At 41.6% G+C, this 19,150-nt stretch overlaps 1 protein-coding gene across 4 annotated transcripts in view; it reads right to left on the bottom strand.

Moving 5' to 3' along the window:
* CEP85 (centrosomal protein 85) overlaps positions 1-19,150 on the bottom strand; it is a 33,593-nt gene that overhangs the window by 10,576 nt on the left and 3,867 nt on the right. For 2 of the 4 annotated variants that reach the window (XM_082366627.1, XM_082366626.1), the window contains exons 2-7: positions 16,629-16,704; positions 13,328-13,480; positions 6,511-7,202; positions 5,549-5,682; positions 5,022-5,139; positions 3,762-3,947 (exon numbers count right to left, since the gene is read on the bottom strand). In XM_082366627.1, coding sequence (XP_082222753.1) covers positions 3,762-3,947; positions 5,022-5,139; positions 5,549-5,682; positions 6,511-7,202; positions 13,328-13,480; positions 16,629-16,683 — 1,338 coding nt within the window. In that variant the 5' untranslated portion in view covers positions 16,684-16,704. Of the gene's footprint in view, positions 1-3,761; positions 3,948-5,021; positions 5,140-5,548; positions 5,683-6,510; positions 7,203-7,518; positions 7,763-13,327; positions 13,481-16,628; positions 16,705-19,150 lie in introns of those variants that run through there. The other 2 variants (XM_082366628.1, XM_082366629.1) reach the window with 2 other exon arrangements.

Consider the following 19,150-nt stretch of genomic DNA (forward strand, 5'->3'; position numbering starts at 1 on the left):
CAATGAGAATCCCGTGTACCGCAACGAAGAGTAGCCCTCCCCCAGCGCAACTAGAGAAAGCCCACACGCAGCAACGAAGACCCAATGCAGCCAAAAATTAATAAATAAAACAAATAAATTAAAAAAAAAAAAGATTTGTTTTTTTTGTTTTTTTAAAATTTATTTATTATTTTTATTTTTGGCTGTGTTGGGTCTTCGTTTCTGTGCAAGGGCTTTCTCTAGCTGCGGCAAGCAGGGGCCACTCTTCATCGCGGTGCGCAGGCCTCTCACTGTCGCGGCCTCTCTTGTTGCGGAGCACAGGATCCAGACGCGCAGGCTCAGTAGCTGTGGCTCACGGGCCCAGTTGCTCCGCGACATGTGGGATCTTCCCAGACCAGGGCTCGAACCCGTGTCCCCTGCATTGGCAGGCAGATTCTCAACCACTTCGCCACCAGGGAAGCCCAAAGATTTGTTGAATGGAAACTTTTTCTTCACTATTAAGGCTTTTTCTTTGCCTTATGAAAAAGGAAGCTGGAGGAAGTAAGAGAAAGCAGAGAAAACGTAAGGCAGATCTACTGATGCCAAAGAGGCACAGGCCTAATTTAATCCAAACATAACACAGTACTAAGAGGGATCCCTGAAAATCAGTCAAAACCTTTACCCCAGGTACAATCTTTAAGCTCCATGTGATTCTCCAGAGTCTCACATTTTAATATGCATCAGAATCACCTGGGAAGCTTATTAAAAATGCTGATAACCAACTGTGAATTAAAAAAATGGTAGACTGGCCAGAGATGTTTATCTTTTCTCTCTTCCAAAGCATCTCTAAAACAACAGGAGGAAAATAAAGTACTGATTTTTAAAAGTCAACAGAGGAGACAAAAGTACACAAGATATTTCAACATGTTTTCAGAAGATAAAAGTGAATGGGGGGCTTCCCTGGTGGTGCAGTGGTTGAGAGTCCGCCTGCCAATGCAGGGGACACAGGTTCGGGCCCTGGTCTGGGAGGATCCCACATGCCACGGAGCAGCTGGGCCCGTGAGTCACAGCTACTGAGCCTGTGCGTCTGGAGCCTGTGCTCCGCAACAAGAGAGGCCGTGACAGTAAGAGGCCCACGCACCGCGATGAAGAGTGGCCCCCACTTGCCGCAACTAGAGAAAGCCCTAGCACGGAAACGAAGACCCAACATAGCAATCACTCAATCAATCAATAAATCTTAAAAAAAAAAAAAAGTGTATATCATGACCACACCAATGATGTTTTCTAAATAAATATTTCTTTAAAAAAAAAAAAAAAAAAAAAGTGAATGGGGGAGGGCTTCCCTGGCAGTCCAGTGGTTAAGACTTCACCTTCCAATGCAGGGGGTGCGAGTTCGATCCCTGGTCTGGTCAGGGAGCTACGATCCCACATGCCTCGTGGCCAAAAAACCAAAACATAAAAAACAGAAGCGGGCTTCCCTGGTGGCGCAGTGGTTGAGAGTCTGCCTGCTGGTGCAGGGGACACGGGTTCGAGCCCTGGTCTGGGAAGATCCCACATGCCACGGAGCGGCTGGGCCCGTGAGCCACAACTACTGAGCCTGCGCGTCTGGAGCCTGTGCCCCGCAACAGGAGGGGCCGCGATGGTGAGAGGCCCGCGCACCGTGATGAAGAGCGGTCCCCGCACCGCGATGAAGAGTGGCCCCCGCTTGCCGCAACTAGAGAAAGCCCTCGCACGAACCGAAGACCCAACACAGCCAAAAATAATAAAGTAGCTATAAAAAATAAAAATAAAAAAATAAAAATAAAAAGGAAAACTCTTTAAAAAAAAAAAAAACAGAAGCAACACCATAACAAATTCAATAAAGAATTTTAAAATGGTCCACATCAAAAAAAAAAAATCTTAAAAAAAAAAAAAAAGTGAATGGGGTGATAAATGACTTGGAGCAGAGGAGTTATTATCTGCAGTAGGAGTTACAGACAACTTGGAAAACAATGTGCCCTTCACAACCCACAAGAACCCCTGTACTTGAAGCACCAGATACCTGAGGGAGGTATGTATCAGCCATAGACCTGAAAAATAGGAGGATTCACTAGAAGTCTATGTTCAGGTTAGCCAGATACCATTCTCACCCTAGGTTTCCCCAAAAGGAGACTGAAGATTTATTCTCCGGAGAAAGCAACTGAGAGTCAAACTCAGGGATATCAGTCACGGCAGAGAGAGAGAGAGTGTGAAGCACTGTGTTGAAAATAAGTATAAGTAAAAATCTATGTATAGAACTGTGGGACTTTAAACCTAATCTCCTTCTCAGTGTTGAGAACCCAAAGGCCAAAATCATTCCTGTCCCCAGTCTCCCCACCAGGCAGCAGGCTGAAGATTCTTTCTTAGAGATAGTGAGATGAGACATTCAGATACTGATATTTGAGGGTTCCCAAGTGAAAAGGGCAGACTAAGTCTGATCATCCCACAGGGAAGCCCACCAGGCAACTACCATGAACCCAGAGCTTCCACGCAGCTTTAAAATACTACTGATACGTTTTTGTTGTTTGTTTGTTTTTTTCCGGCTGCAGCGCACGGCATGTGAGATCTTAGTTCCCCAACCAGGGATCGAACCTGTGCCCCCTGTAGTGGAAGCGTGGAGTATTAAGCACTGGACCGCCAGAGGAGTCCCTAAAATACTACATTCTTAAATACGAGCACTCTTTCATTCAAGGATCACCAAGCCTCTAACATGAAAGACACCAAAACAAAATAAAAAGACCTGAAGGAAACAAGAAACAACACTATGAGCAGATGAAGATATCTCAAAAGGTATAATCAATATCATCAGAGAAAAGATATTGCATTCATGAAACAGAAACAGCAAAAAATGCAATAAAAGAATACTATTCAGAAATATAGAGGTATATATCAGGAGAAAGAAAAGAGTTGAGGACAGATAATTCTGTGGAGTGGGGCTGGGCACAGAACCACTAATTTTTACTATAAATATGTTGATATTTGATAACATGTTGGTTATTTAACTTAGATACATGTATTATTTTGATTAAAAGTTTCTTTTTTAACAAGCCTCTAAGGCTATGCTGTACCAATGGCACCAACATCACCTGAGAGCTTATTAGAAATGCAGGATCTCAGGGCCCCCTTCCCTCCCACAACTACTGAATCTGTATCTGTATTTTTATCATGATCTCCAAATGATTCTTAAGCACATTAAAGTTTAAGAAACACTGCTTTAGCTGACTTCGATGCAAGTGGTCCAGAACTAAACATTATTAAACTGGTCCCTCAAGAATGTCTGCATTAGTGCAACCTGTGAACAGAACCAAAAGATTTAGCTCCTTCTATGATAACCAATCTCACCCTAAGGCAATTCTAAGAGCACTGGCAAAAATGTTAAAACTCCCAAAATATCTGCATATATGGGATTCTTCACCTACTTTTTAGGTAGAGTGAGGAGAAAACAGGCTGAATGATGTACCACAGGTACATCTTGCCACAGTACAATCTCGTATGACTGCCCAGGCTGATTTTCCACCCAGGCCAGCTGGTAGCCCATCACAACGTGGGACAGTGAGGGATTATAAGGCTTTCCCTGTCTGTGGTAGTTTTGTGCAGATGAAGCAGAAAGGAGGGGTTCCATTTCTAACGCACCAATCCTGCATAAGAAGTCAATGTAGGGGGTTTCACCCAATTGGCTCCTCCAGGTTCCAAGAATAGGGGTCAGAAACAGCTTAGGGTCTGGCAGGAGAGGGCTGACTGCCAACTCCTTTGTGAATTAGAAAGCTATCAGCTCCTTAGCTCACCCTTTCTTCCTGTTTCTTCCCCTCCTCTGAATGCTTCTGCAGTGCCACTTTGAGTGACTCTCTGATGAGCTGGACTTCAACTTCTGAAGCAGAGAGTTTCTTTTCAAGCTCCATCTTTTCTTTGCTCAAGGCATCTGTCTTCTGTGCAAACTGTGCACGTAAGAAAGTGTTCTCTCGCTGCAATTCCTGCAGAAAGATTCTCAATATATAACTGTTCCTTACCTTGACAGTCCCATACACATTACTTATACCTAGTATACTTTGTGGTCAAATATCACTTTTCTCTAAGAATTTCTTTAAGCAGTGCTTCTCAAAGTGTGGTCCTAGGACTAACAGTTTCAGCATCACCTGGGAATTTGTTAGGAATGCAAATTCTTAAGCCCAACTCCCAGGCCCACTGAATCAGAAACTCTGGGGATGGGTCTCAATAATCTGTGTTTTAACAAGCCCTCCAGATGATTCAGATGCATACTCATATTTCAGAACCACTGGCTTAAAGCAATACTTGATGAGTTGTAGTATAACAAAGGAATACAGGACACTGTATCAGAAGACCTGGGCTCAAGGCCTGGTTCTCCTCCACTCATTCTCTACATGACTTCAGGCAAATTCTTCCTCCTTGGGCCTCAATTTTCTCATCAGTAAATTAGAGGACCGAACTAGATTTTATCTAACGGCCCTTCTTACACTAACATTCTGATTCTACAAGATGGAACACTACCTTAACAGGCCCACTAGGTGGCAAAGCCAGTGCAGTACTATAATCTGTCTAACAGACATCACTCAAAAGCCCCAATTACAGCAGAAGCTTGGCCAACTTCTTTTAGAGCTACTGACCTAAATGAGAGTGTGGTTTCCTTCAGTCGCTCCTAGACATGGAAGAATAAAAGTGGGAATGGCTCTAAATCCTGTATTACCTCTGCTTCCTCCTCCATTTGGCCAGGGCTGGTATATTAAGACTTCTCAAAGCATCACTCAGTTCTAGGGTCTTACTACGTACCTTGCTCTGCCTTCCTTTTCTCCCAAGTATGTCCTGATACCAAGGCACCTGGACTTCCACCTGATCTACCCTCAAGCCTTTTCTGCCCCCACAAGGGCAGAACAGAAGATACTTTATAATTAAGATGTTTACTTTTTGAGGGCAGGGACACCTTATATCACTTGGTCCATTTTCTATCTCCTGGAGGCCTAACAGTGCCAAGCACAGGGAAGATACTGAGTTATGACAAGCAGAATGCCATCCTGGCTGCCAAGGCTTACCTGCAGCCTCAGCAAGCAGACATCCCCAAAGGGGGCAGGGCGGCCCAAAAGAGCACCGTGGACTTGTAGTTCGCTCTCTCGCACTTTCTGCTCCAGCTGAGAGATATGTTTCCTCTGCCTGCAAAAGCCAGAATAGAATGAGGTCCAGGGTCCTGACACAAATCCACTTGCAATATGAGCCCCCACTTTCCTTAGGTACAAACCACACTTTGTAAGCAAGGACCTTGGATTCTGGTCAGTGCTGTTTCCTGGAGGAGGAAGAGCAAATGAGAAAACTGACAGAGGAAATGAAACATCAGCTGCGAAGAGCCAGCTGCCTCCTTTAGGCACTCCCCACAGCCACTGCAGAGATATGCAACTGGCCTATCACATTACTCACATACTGGACTAGGCTGCTTACTGACCTAGCTCTACCATGAGGCAAGGCAGGGTCCTATACAGAGGAGGATGTGCTGCCCTTGGGAAGACCTCCTTAGTGGGGGCTGGGACAGCAGAGGCTAGCCCTATGACACCCCTTGCCCCCTTACTTGTCAATAAGGAGCTCCTTTTCCTTCAGAAGGTTTTCATTACTGTTCAAGATGCTGATCCACTGTGCTGGGTCTAATGTGGGCAATGAAGGAGAAAAAGCAGCAGGATGGTGGCAGATGGCTCCATTCTGAAGCTGAAAAGACAAGCAGGCCCAGAGCGGCTTAATCTTGACCTATAGGCACCTGAAAACACCTGAGCTACAGCTGGGTCTGCAGTCAAGGCTTACTTTGGCTCAGTCTGAGAAGGCCCACTGTTTATGAAATAATTTTAGCTCTGATGTATGACTGGAAAGAACCTGCTAGGGAGACTTCTGCCAACTGGACACTCCCTGCTCAGAAAGGCTCCAGTTTCTAAGAAAAGGTCAGTTGTCTTTCATTATCTGGCAACAGAAGCTAACCAGGAGCTAAGATGTCCTCACCAACCAGGAAAGGAGAATGTGTCCTGCTTCCTTTCTTCCCATTCTTAAGCAGCACAAGGACTTTTTTTTTTTAAAACCCAAACGTGTTATAGTGGAAAGAACCTGGGATCCAAAGATAGTTTTTGAACCCTAGAACTCTGCCACTCACCAGCTCTGTGACCCTGGACAGATTACTTATTCTAAGAACCTGGTAAATTTCTACATTTACCTCATCAGAGTGCTATAAGGATTAAGTAAGATTCTGTATGTTAAAGTACCTAGCCTAGTGACTGGTACATAAATACATACACACACAACACAGTCAGTGTTGGTGTCCTGACTCCGGGTTTCCCTTTATAACCCTCTGCTTTGGAGAAACTATCTGGTGTTCAATTAGACCACCAACAGATTTGATGACATTCACAAGACTTCATTTCCTATCTACAAACATCTTTCCTCCTTTTTACAAATGCTGTCTTTGGAGTCAAAACTTATAGGACAAAACCTATACAGTTCTAAGATCAGCACAGAAACTGCAAAATCCAAAGAAAGAAGGGTCTCTACCTGCATTTGCTCCATCTGTAAACGGATCAAATCCAGCTGCTGCTGACAAGTGCTGAGCTCACAAGATCGCTCGCGGGGATGCCAAGGGTCAGGATTCAGTTGCCACACCTGAGAAGGTAGAGGCTTGGAGAGCCCAGGGGCAGGCTGGAGTCCCAAAGGAAGAACCCCGCTGCCACTAGGGTGTGGTCCATTCCGCTCACATACCGCCCCACTGCCTGGTGCCTTCTTGGTCTCAGGCAACACTTTGTATAACTCCTTGTTTGTGTCGGTTCTTGGGTTGTGGAAGAAGACTCGGTAGTGGGGATCTGAATAAAGTGTCTCCATCATTGCCGACTGATTGAGGGTAGACTCCATATTGGGAATATCAAACTTCCTCGCCTCTTCTTCTCTTTCATGGCCCACTGCTGGAAACCAGGACTGCTCAACTCCATTCTCTCCAGCAGCACCACAAAGATACATGAAATCTCTAGACAGGCCGGGAGAACGTTTCATTGCACCGAGGTCTCCATTTCTTGTCATCCCCACACTTTCAGTCAACCCTGACAAAGGAAGTTTGGAAGAAGAGGGTCCGGCAGGAGAATTTGCCTTGGCAGGATAGGTCCCCAAAGTAGAAGGCATCACATGGGCTGTTGGAATGGTTACGTGGCTTTTGATGGGCTGGAAAGAAGGACTGCTACTTGAGCTGCAAAAATCTGCGGAGAGAACAGTCTTCCATAAGTCAAAATTGAGGCAGCAAGCTTTCTTGACTTTGCCTGCTATGCCAGACATTCTCTGCCCGTCCTAAGACCAGGCAGAAAGCGTACTGTCATCACAAGTATCAGGCAAAAAACACAGCAGCCTAAACAGGAGACGTGTGTTCTAGGATCTCAAATGCCATTCACAAGGCAAACCAACAAAAGGCAACACTGGCTTCACTTTTAACTTATACTCTGTCCTTTGTATTTGAATAAAAAATCCTGCCAGTTAACAAAGCTGAAAACTGAACTTCAAAAAAAAAAAATCACTTACTTAAGGGAAATGGATTAGATCCTACTCTTCTAAGGGCTGGGCAACTCTAAGCTATAATCCAATCTAATAAAAATGTCTTTTCCAAGGGCTGCCAGAATCCTCTGTGATCTCCAAAAGCTCCCCTGTGAAGGTGAGCAATGAATCTAAACTATCCGAAAAACAAGGCGAACTGGATAGTGCTGCTTTGTATCTAGGGCAGGGAGCACAGCATCTGAATCAGGATTCTGTTCTCTCTCCCACACACCAGACCTGACTGCCAGGATATGTGAAGTTATTCTTAGTAACTCTCAGGTTTCATTCTAGCACAGTGAGCACTCTCAAGTGGTAAACAGTGAAATCCTCTATTTTATATTTTGCCTTTTATTTACCCCCTTGTTTGTATACAACTGTTATTTTTCACTTTCCTTCAGACTGGATTTATGTTTCCTTTAGCTCCTGCCTAGTCTTGGGAGACAACTCGCTGACTGGCCCTGCTGTAGGTTCATATTTCTACATATTTCCAACTTTCAAGTGCTACTCTGAAGAGGACTACGAGGTCACAGAATTAACGCGGGACAGTGGGCTGCAAGTGAAGAACAATACAGGAATATGAGGAAACACACCTGTTACCTTCAGCAGGCAGAAAATTGAGTGAGGGGGACAAGGAATATAAACGTCTTCCTTTTTCAACTATGTCTAGTATTCTTTTCCAAACTAAGCATGTCTACCACAGAGAAGAGTAGACCTCCGATTTGTTTCTTTTCATTTTCCATCAACCAACACAGAACACGCTCAGCTAATGAGGACAGATACTAACCTTTTCCAGAATTATATGAGTATAGATCAGCTATCATCTTCTCATATGGGTTTGTAAGCAGCTCTTTAAAAACACAGGCAAGCCAAATTATCCCTTATAATATATGCACAGGGTCTAATTTCCTCTACTCAGATGATCGTGGGATATATAAAATGCCATACTAAAAACAAACAAGAAGCAAAACAACCAGTAATTTTTGATGACATGCATCAGCTTCTCAGGACCAAGAAAGGGCATTTCAGAGTCAAAGGACACAGTTTTTGATGTCCCAAAACTTATATACAGAACTAGTCAACAGGGTTAAGGTAGACTGGTGGTGATGAAGACTTCTAAGACTAGTAAGCTCTCTACTTGAAATCTTCCATAATGGCACCATAATATCCACTCTCACCAAGGGTCCCCACTCCCAAATATAATTATGGAACAGAGGACAGTAAGACTGTGGTTATGAGGGCTGCTACTATGCTGAACTCAGCAACACCTCCTTCCATTCTCCATCCACAGCACCACTCTCTCTCAAGACTCACCAAATTCAGTTTTGAGCCCATAATGCCTAAAGCAGTAATGGCAAAACCAAAGGCAAGAAGAAAGGTACCAACTGCCCAAGAGAATATGGTTTTTCTAATTTTCTGGTGAGTGTGGTCCACCTACAGATGATGAAGTGAGGTCTTTGTCAGCATTTGTCACTTATCTATTGGGTTTATCTATTTATATTAAGGCAACTGTGTAATCCTCAGAAAGTGCTATAAAATGTCAAGTTACATCACACTTTAAGTCTGGTTTGTGTTTTAGAGCATTCTGAAACGAAATAGCAACACATTTTCAAAAGGGCCACTATCTTCTACAATTTTCAAAGGCTTTCCAAATTTAGTGTATGGGATATGTGATTTTTATGAGAAGTTTACAATTCCCCAAATCACTGGGTTTTTGCCATTTCAAGGATATATTTCTAAATCTCTCCTTTCCTCAAACACATTCCCTGCCCCTCAACCTCCATCCCCCCCAAAAGCAATTTGTTCTTTCTAGCAACCCCCCTTTCTTGGTAAGGGGTAGACTTAGCTATTGCTAAATTTTGATCACTTCTGCCTACATCACTTACTGGTTTATGAAGTATGGTAGTCTGAATTAAGCCAGTAACAATTTCAGTCTTTATCAAAAAACTGAAAGCCTTCTGAGCTCTCCAGTACCCACCTCTATCCTGTCCCTGGAGAATCTTCAAGGTAAAACACCTTAGAGAAGGGCAGAATCAAAAGCCTAAAAAAAAAAAAAAAAAAAAAAAAAGCCTAAATAGGGAATTCCCTGGTGGTCCAGTGGCTAGGACTTTGCGCTTTCACTACCGTGGCCTGGGTTCAATCCCTGGTCAGGGAACTAAGATCCCACAAGCTGCACAGTGCAGCCAGAAAAAAAAAAAGCCTAAATGTCCATTGACAAATGAATGGATAAAGAAGATGGGGTACATATACACAATGGAATATTACTCACCCACAAAAAAGAATGCAATAATGCCATTTGTGGCAACATGGATGGACCTAGAGATTATAATACTAAGCGAAGTAAGTCAGACAGAGAAAGACAAATGTCACGTGATATCACTTATATGTGGAATCTAAAAAAATGTCACAAGTGAACTTATTTACAAAACAGAAAACAAGACTCACAGACTTAGAAAACAAACTTATGGTTACCAAAGGGGAAAGGTGTGACGGGGGAGGGATAAATTAGGAGTTTGGCATTAACGTATACACACTACTATATATAAAATAGATAATCAATAAGAACCTACTATATAGCACAGGGAACTCTACTCAATATTCTGTAATAACCTAAATGGGAAAGAATTTGAAAAAGGATAGATATATGTATAACTGAATCACTTTGCTGTACACCTAAAACTAACACAGCACTGTAAATCAACTATATTCCAATATAAAAAAATTTTTTAAAAAAAGAAAAAAACCCCCAATGAACTATATTTTATACCAGTCGTAAGTGTTCTTGTCAACTGCACTCCAAATAAACCAAGCTACATTCATGAACAAAGTGAGCAAGAAATAAGATTAAGATAAAGATCACGGTATATATCAAACATGGCAGAAAAGACACCTTAGATTCTTTTAAGAGAAACTTCTAGACCGATAGCTTTGGCCACTACGTCAAGGCTACTACAATTTAAAAAGAACACACTACCAGGAATTCCCTGGCGGTCCAGTGGTTAGGACCGGGCGCTTTCACTGCCAGGAGTCCGGGTTCAGTCCCTGGTTGGGGAACTAAGATCCTGCAAGCCGTGTCACACGGCCAAAAAAAAAAGATGGGCTTCCCTGGTGGCGCAGTGGTTAAGAATCCGCCTGCTAATGGAGGGGACACAGGTTCAAGCCCTGGTCCGGGAAGATCCCACGTGCCGCAGAGCAACTAAGCCCATGCGCCACAACTACTGAGCCTGCGCTCTAGAGCCCACGAGCCACAACTACTGAGCCAGCGTGCCACAACTACTGAAGCCCGTGCGCCTAGAGCCCGTGCTCCGCAACAAGAGAAGCCACTGCAATGAGAAGCCCACACACCGCAGTGAAGAGTAGCCCCCTCTCTCTAGAGAAAGCCCCTGCACAGCAATGAAGACACAACACAGACAAAAATGAAAATAAATAAATTTATTAAAAAAAAAAAAAGAATGTACTATGCAATTAATATATATATTTCCCCAAAGGAATAAAAAGCACACAGAGTCACACACAATCTGTGTAACAATTTGGCTGAATGAGATATATAGCCAGTCAATTCAACGGGGGGAAAAAATCTAGACCATTGTTTGATTTTTATAAGTCCTATTATTTACTCAGAATGAAAAAGGTCCCATGACTGCACATGCAGACAAAACCTTAACAAGTCACAACTACATTGACAGTAACACTTTAGATTACACAAGTGATGGAAAGAACACTACAGGTGGGAGATCTGAATCTGATAACTAGTTGTGTGACATCAGGCAAGTTACTTAACCCCTCAGGGAATTTTTGCTACTCACCTGCAAAAAAACTGGATTAAGTGATTTTTAAAGTTCTGTCTACCTTAAAATCTATGATTCCATTAATTCAATATTTATTGACACTGGGCCCATGTACACACAGCTGTCAAACTATTAAAATTAAATCCCAGGGACTTCCCTGGTGGTCCAGCGGTTAAGACTCCCCACTTCCACGGCAGGGGGCGTGGGTTCCATCCCTGGTCGGGGAACTAAGGTCCCGCATGCCACGTGGTGTGGCAAAAAAAAAAAAAAAAATTAAATGCCAGGTGTCCAGGAGTCAGTACTAGTAGTAGATGTAGTGGATGTGTTTGTTTTTCTCCTTTTCATTCTTCTTTTATTTTTTCCAAACATTTTTCTTTTAAATGCTTTACTGAGATATAGTTCACATACTGTACAATTTTTACCCACTTGAAACATACAATTCAATGGTTTTTAGTACATTCACAGAATTATGTACCCATCACTACAATCAATTTTAGAACATTTTCATCACCCCCAAAAGAAATCTTTTTACCCTTTATCAGTCATGCTGCATTTACTCTAACTTCCCTAGCCTTAGGCAACCACTAAATCTACTTTCTGTCTCCCTACAGATTGGCCTATTATGGATATTTCACACAATATGTGGTCTTTCGTGCCTGGCTTTTTTACTTAGCATAGATGTTTTTAAAGTTCATCCAGTTTGTGGGGGGTATTGGTACTTCATTTCTTTTTATGGCTGAATAATATTCTATCATATGGATATACTACATTTTACTCATCTGTTTGTCAACTGATAGACATGGGGTTGTTTCCAATTTGGGGCTATGAAGAATAACGCTGCTATGAACATTTGTGTACAAGTTTTTGTGTGGATGTATGCTTTCATCGATTCTCTTGTGTATATATACCTAGATTTGCTGAGTCATACAGCAATTCCATGTTTAACCTTTTAAGGAACTGCCAAACTGCTTTCCAAAGCAGCTACAACATTTTACATTCTCACCAGCAATGTACAAAGGTTCCAGTTTCTCTACATTCTCACCAACGATTGTTATTATCTTTTTGATTATAGCCATCCTGGTGGGTGTGACATCTTATCAGATGCACCAAGTACCAAGGTAATTAGTTTTGTGACTTTAATCAACTCATTTAATCATTTTGAAATTCAGCTCTCTCATTTGTAGATTGGAAATAAAATATTTCATAGAGTTCTTAAAGGTATTAATGAAAAAATATAGAAAAAATTTAGCACAGTATGCATCATAAAGTATTTGATAAACAGTAATTAATTATTATCATTAGGTTTTCTGCCCTCCTAGGAACCCACCATCTAAATGAAAAAACAAAATACTCTTGTAAAGGACAGGCTGACAGTTAATACTTAAGTGCAAAAACAAGTGGCAGAAAAAAATAAAGATATAAAATTGCAAAAAGGAAGATCAGTAATGGGAGGAAGAAATTGGAAAAGTTTTTTCAGACACGTCATTAAATCATGAAAAATAAGATAAGCATAGCTGGGAGGGGCAAGAGGAGATGAGAACAGCACAAAGGGGCCCAGATTAAAGAAGGAAAGAGCTCAGGTAACAAAACAAAAAAAAGGTTCTGCTCGTAGCATAGTTAGACAACATACCTGGTGACAGTAAGAAATATGTTTGAATGGGATAGGGCCATATCACAGAATTGGGGACTCTGACCTTTATCCTCGAAGTAATAGAAACAACTGAGGATTTGCAGGAAAGGGAAACTATGAAATCAGGCTTTTAGAAAGATTAATCTGGCAGGAGAGGGAAAGACCTAATCCAAGAAACCTATTAGAAAGTTGTTTCAGACAGGACAAACAGTAGAAGTTGAGAGGAAGGGACCAGCTGTGAGGAGCATAAGATAAGAAGAATCAAGAAGACTCTTTGACTGAATGGATTGACTTATGAATACTCTGGAAATGACAATACACGTGGAATACAATTTGAAAATGACAACACATTTTGGTAAGCAAATCATTAATCCAAACTTACCCTCCGCAATGTCTGAGCATGATGTGCCTATGGCTGTGTCCCCACTGTCGGCTATACTTGAACAGCGGCTGAAGCGGCTCCGAAAGGCCTCCGAGATAACTGGGGTCTGCCATTCAGTCCCCAGGGAACCGCCCCTCTGAATCACATTGGAACCTGAAACAAGTGGCATTTCCCACCTTTAGTGTGAACCTGCTCATGTAACCCCACAAAACTTTTTTAAAAAATCACTTAAACCTATCAGAGAATAGTGGCACCCCACCCCTTTCTTTCTCCTGTGCCTATTTCAGCTACTCTGAATTAGTTAATTTTAGGGAGGTTTTTTTAAAAAAAATACTTATTTATTTATTTATGGCTGCATTAGGTCTTCGTTGCTGCGCATGGGCTTTTCTCTAGTTGCGGCGAGCGGGGGCTACTCTTCACTGCAGTGCGTGGGCTTCTCATTGCAGTGGCTTCTCTTGTTGCAGAGCATGGGCTCTAGGTGCACGGGCTTCCGTAGTTGTAGCAGGCGGGCTCAGTAGTTGTGGCTTGCAGCCTCTAGAGCGCAGGCTCAGCAGTTGTGGCGCATGGGCTTAGTTGCTCTGCGGCATGTGGGATCTTCCCGGACCAAGGCTCAAACCCGTGTCCCCTGCATTGGCAGCCAGATTCTTAACTACTGCGCCACCAGGGAAGCCCAGTTAATTTTAAATGGAAATAGCATAAGAGGTGAGAATGTTCAAAGACAGAAATAAAAACTACCAAGAACCCAGGGGTACTGGGACAGTAATAGTTAATAGCAGCTCCATTCTTTGCAATCTATAAGCCACAGCACTTTACAAACATGATCTCATCTACCTACTCACTGAAAAGTATTATAACCCCTATTTTGCAGAGGATAGAGCTGAGATTTGAACCCAGGTTGTTCTGATTCCAATACCCACATTTCTTTCCTACAGGGTTTCTCAACAGGTGCTTTTGGCATTCTGGGCCTGACAATTCTTTAATGTATAGTCTACATATTACAGGATGGTTAAGCATTCCTAGTCCCTGCCTATCCACTAAATACCAGCAGCAGCTCTCACTCCATCCCACCATCACTATAAAACCTGAAAACATCCCATATGTTTCCAAATGCTCTGCAGGGTAACAGGCAATCCAGTCCCCTGCTGAAAACCACTGCTTGACTGCATCAGGGTACCCTTGTGGTTAGGGTAAATCCAGATCAAGGTGAGTCTTATAAGTTAATCTGAAGAGTTTGTGGGGCGGGGGCAATGCAAAGAAACTACTAAAGTTTCTGAGCAGGTAAGATGAAACAAGACTGATGAGATTTATTTGACTTTATCAGCTTGTTGTTTGAGGGCTGGTAGATACGAAGTGTTCAATAAATACTTGATTTACTAATATACTAGCAAAGAGTTAAATTCAAATTATTTTTTAAAAACCACTGTAATTTTTCTAAACTTTATCTGATGATCCATGTAAACAAACAAACAGGTAATGGTAGCCACTTATCCATTTAAAGCGTCAGAGTTTGAGCTGAAATCAGAAAATACGGTTCTACAGACTCTATGATTTAGTGGGAAGCAAATGATGTTTGAATTTAGTGCTTCTCCCATCTTTTGAACCTACTTTCTTCTATATTTGCTCTTTTTTGCTACCCTTACTTCTGCTTTCTACTGAAGACAACCTCACTTTCCCCAAGAACTCCTTTTATTCTTTGGGTCTCAGTGGACTGCCTGATTTGAAAGAATCTATATACACACAGTAATCTGTAACAATTTCTTTTTTCTTTTTTTAATTTTTTGGCTGTGCCGCATGACATACGGGATCACAGTTTCCCCACCAGGGATCGAACCCGCATCCCCTGCATTGGAAGCCCAGATTCTTAACCGGTGGACTGCCAGGGAAGTCCCTGTAACAATCTTTAATAGAAAACACAGCCAAAAATCAGAGCATCTGATCAGCATAAGATTAGCCAGTGTTACTATACTAAATTAACATAATTCTGGCCAGAAGCAAAGAAATTTGACCTCCTGGTGAGTCTATATGGCATTATCTCTCTAGTCAGTGTACAATTTATCAGGTCTTTTGAAATGTGAAAATCAATTGAGGGTCTCTATTACCATGTTCCTGGCCTCCTACTGGAAACCACTCCCTGTTACTACTACTGATCTTCTTCACCACTACCACTTTTCTGTTCACCCACTCCATACATCAATTCTAAAAGTGATATTTGCTAAAATAAAAATATGTTTTGGTGTAGTTATAGAGACTTATTATTTCAAAATTCAAGTCTGAAAGCTGGTATCACGTCATATCAGCAGCATCCTTATCAAATATTAAGACCATTATCAATCAAATGAGAGACGACTGAAAACAAAGCCATCAGAAAAGCAGTGAGCTTTGTTAGGAATTGCTACATTCCAAAAACGTGCACTATACACATAAGTGTCATAAGAAATTGTATAATTCAGTCCTAAGACAGTGCGTGCCACGTAGCAATGTTCAATAAATATTTGCTGAATGAACCTTGAATTGATTCAACAAATGCTTTTAGAAGTGCTTATTATATGCACGGCAGTATGCCTAGCAGAACATATCTACCAAATGTCTGCTATAAGGCACTGTGGGATTTTTCAAGTTAAAGAAAACACACCATTAGTTCCATCAAATGTACTCCTTTCTTCATAAATCCCCCCAAATTCAAAAGTTATATTTCTAAAATGCTACTTCCTATTTGAATATACTATATCTACTTAATATTGTCTACTGAGTATGTATATATATTTACATGTTTTAATATATATATTAAATACATACACAAACTTCTAACATATCAACTTAGGATATCTACTGAGCTTTCAAAACCCTGTAAATCCATTCTAGAGATAAATTCGTGAGTCTCTAGTGACAACACAAGTGAGACTGTTGGCATCCAAGAAGAATTCCAATCTTTGTGGGCTAACAGATGACTGACCCACCCACAGGACTACAAAGACAACATAGAACACAGTAATTTATGCTGTGTTTTTCTGATTTCAAATGGAACTATCTTCCAAAGTCATTTTGTTCCAATCCTTTATGTGTCCTCCTCTCCCAATCAATCACGTGGTCTTGTTGGAAGCTACGTAGGACCAGAGATAAATAGTTGTTCTCTCAGAGAGACCTATTTTTCTATTCAATGTAGCCCCATGTCATTTTTGTTATTTAAGCACCAGCCTTTCAGTGAATGCTTGTTTGTTCAGTATTTCCTTTCAAGGAAATTTCTGTTATAAAATAATAGAGGAAAGGTCAGAATTTAACCCAGAAAACTTTGACTACTCACCTGGTGATGCGGCATGAGAGATCCGCTCACTTGGGTATTTCTCCTGCATGGCCATCAACACAGTTATTTGAGCCAGCTGTAGAATGAAGGAACCAGTCAGATCTCTCCACTACCTTTTAATTCCCTGTAACTTGTTCTCATTCAGCTGAAACTGTCAAAAACACACAGAGTATTCAAGTATTCTTCCACATCTTTTACTCCTGAGGATGTTTTTTTAAGGAAAAGCAACTCCCAATAGTCCACTCTACTTCTCCTGAAGCAAGAAGAAAAAACCTAGAACCAAATAGAGATTCCCAATACTGATCCTATTAGGTCTAGAACCCCTCCAATCGTTGCAAAAATTAAAAATAATGTTACTTTTCATTAACAAACATTGCCATGGATCTTCTCACCCATGGGAACAGGTTGGAAGAGTGAGGTGGAAAAAAAACTAAATAACCAAACCAACAGTGAAGTATTATAGCTTCAATTATGATTAACGTAAAATGAATTCCCCGATTCCTTCCAGTATTGAAAGTTAGTCATATGATGTACAAAGATGGATTTTTTGGTCATAAGCAGAACCTCAATACTCAGCTGGGAACATGAGGTTTTCTTCCCATTACCCCATTCCTTAAAACATTTATATTTATTCTAACGGTAGGTTCTGAGAATTTAGCATATGTCTGATTACTATCTATGTAAACAAAAGCTTTAATTAACTGTAACTAATAATAGCAAATAATAGTATCTTGTAAATGCATAGTAATTGAGAGGCAGTACAGAGTAAGAGAAGTGGTTCAGAGTATTGACTTGTTTTTATTATAAATTTATTTTTTTATTGGCTGTTTTGGGTCTTCATTGCCGTGTGCGGGCTTTCTCTAGTTGTGGCGAGCGGGGGCTACTCTTTGTTGCAGTGTGCAGTCTTCTCATTGTGGTGGCTTCTCTTTGTTGTGGAGCATAGGCTGTAGGCACGCGGGCTGCAGCAGTTGTGGCTCGTGGGCTGCAGTAGTTGTGGCTCACGGGCTGTAGAGCGCAGGCTCAGTAGTTGTGGCACACGGGCTTAGTTCCTCCACGGCATGTGGGATCTTCCCGGACCAGGGCTCGAGCCCGTGTCCCCTGCGTTGGCAGGCGGATTCTTAACCACTGCGCCACCAGGGAAGTCCCCAGAGTATTGACTCTTGATCAGACAGTTCGGGTTTGAAGCCTGACACGAGCAATGTATTAGCTGTGTAACCTTGGGCAAATTTCTTTATATCTTTGTGCCTCAGTTCCTTCATATAAAAATGAGGATAAAGACAGGACCTAATTCATTCTAATTCATTTATAATTAACTTACAATGGTGCCTGACACATATTAAGTGCTTAATTAATGTTTTTGTTATACTTGGCATATTAACATTTTATGTTAATAAAAAGTGACACAGTACAGTCCTCAGAAGATAAAGTACGAATTTAGAAACTCTGAATTTATAAGAGCCCCAAAAGAGTTTAGGACAAACCCTGTCAACAGAACACAATTCTGAAAGGTGAAATTTAACTTTGGAGGGCTGGGGGGGGGGGGGGGGGAAGCTATATGGTACTATTTCTCTGATGTGCTTTACTGACCTCTATAGTCTCCTCTTAGTAACAACAACACAAACCCTCACTAATTCATTGCATCTACAACAGAAATTGTACCATCCCCTGAAATCCCAGGTCTCTACATACTGGGTAAGAGAAACTTTGTTCAGTTAAAAAAAGATTCCATTTATGGCTAGTATTATTCAGTGTTTTATTCGTGACACAGAAGGACGCCCTACCTGCTAGTCATACTGAATCGTCAATATCAAAACGTTTTTAATCCTTTTCTTTTTTTTCTAAAGGGTTTTCCCTCCAGATGTGATTAAATTAAGGATCTTTTCTTTTATTTTGGCCTGGCTGCACTGCGCAGCATGTGGGATCTTAGTTCCCCCACCAGGGATCGAACCTATGCCCCCTGCATTGGAAGCGTGGAGTCTTAACCACTGGACTGCCAGGGAAGTCCCCCTTTCTTTAAAATATAACAAAATGGTAGGCCCATTGGATTCTGAGACCCTTCCAAATTCAGAGGGGTTGAAAATGGTATGACAAAAGAACTCTCAGTTAAAGATGGAGTTATCCTATGACTCTAGTTCCACTCCTGGATATATATTCAAGAGAAATAAAAACATATGTCAACACAAAATCTTGTACATGAATCTTCATAGCAGCATTATTTATAATAGCCAAAAAATAGAAAGAACTCAAATGTCCATTAGCTGATGGATAAATAAAATGTGGTACATCCACACAATGGAATATTATTAGGCAACAAAAAGGAATGAAGCACTGATACCTGCTACTGAAAACATTATAGTAAGTGAAGGAGGACAAACACCAAAGGCTACATGTTGTATAATTCCATTTATATGAAATGTCCAGAATTGGCATATTCATAGAGACAGCAGATTAGTGGTTGTCAGGGACTAAGAGGAGGGCAGGGAGAGGGGGAAATGGGGAGCAATTGCTAATGGTATGGGGTT

This window comes from Balaenoptera borealis (assembly GCF_965194805.1).
Source record: "Balaenoptera borealis genome assembly, chromosome: 1".
Classification (NCBI taxonomy): Eukaryota; Metazoa; Chordata; class Mammalia; order Artiodactyla; family Balaenopteridae; genus Balaenoptera; species Balaenoptera borealis.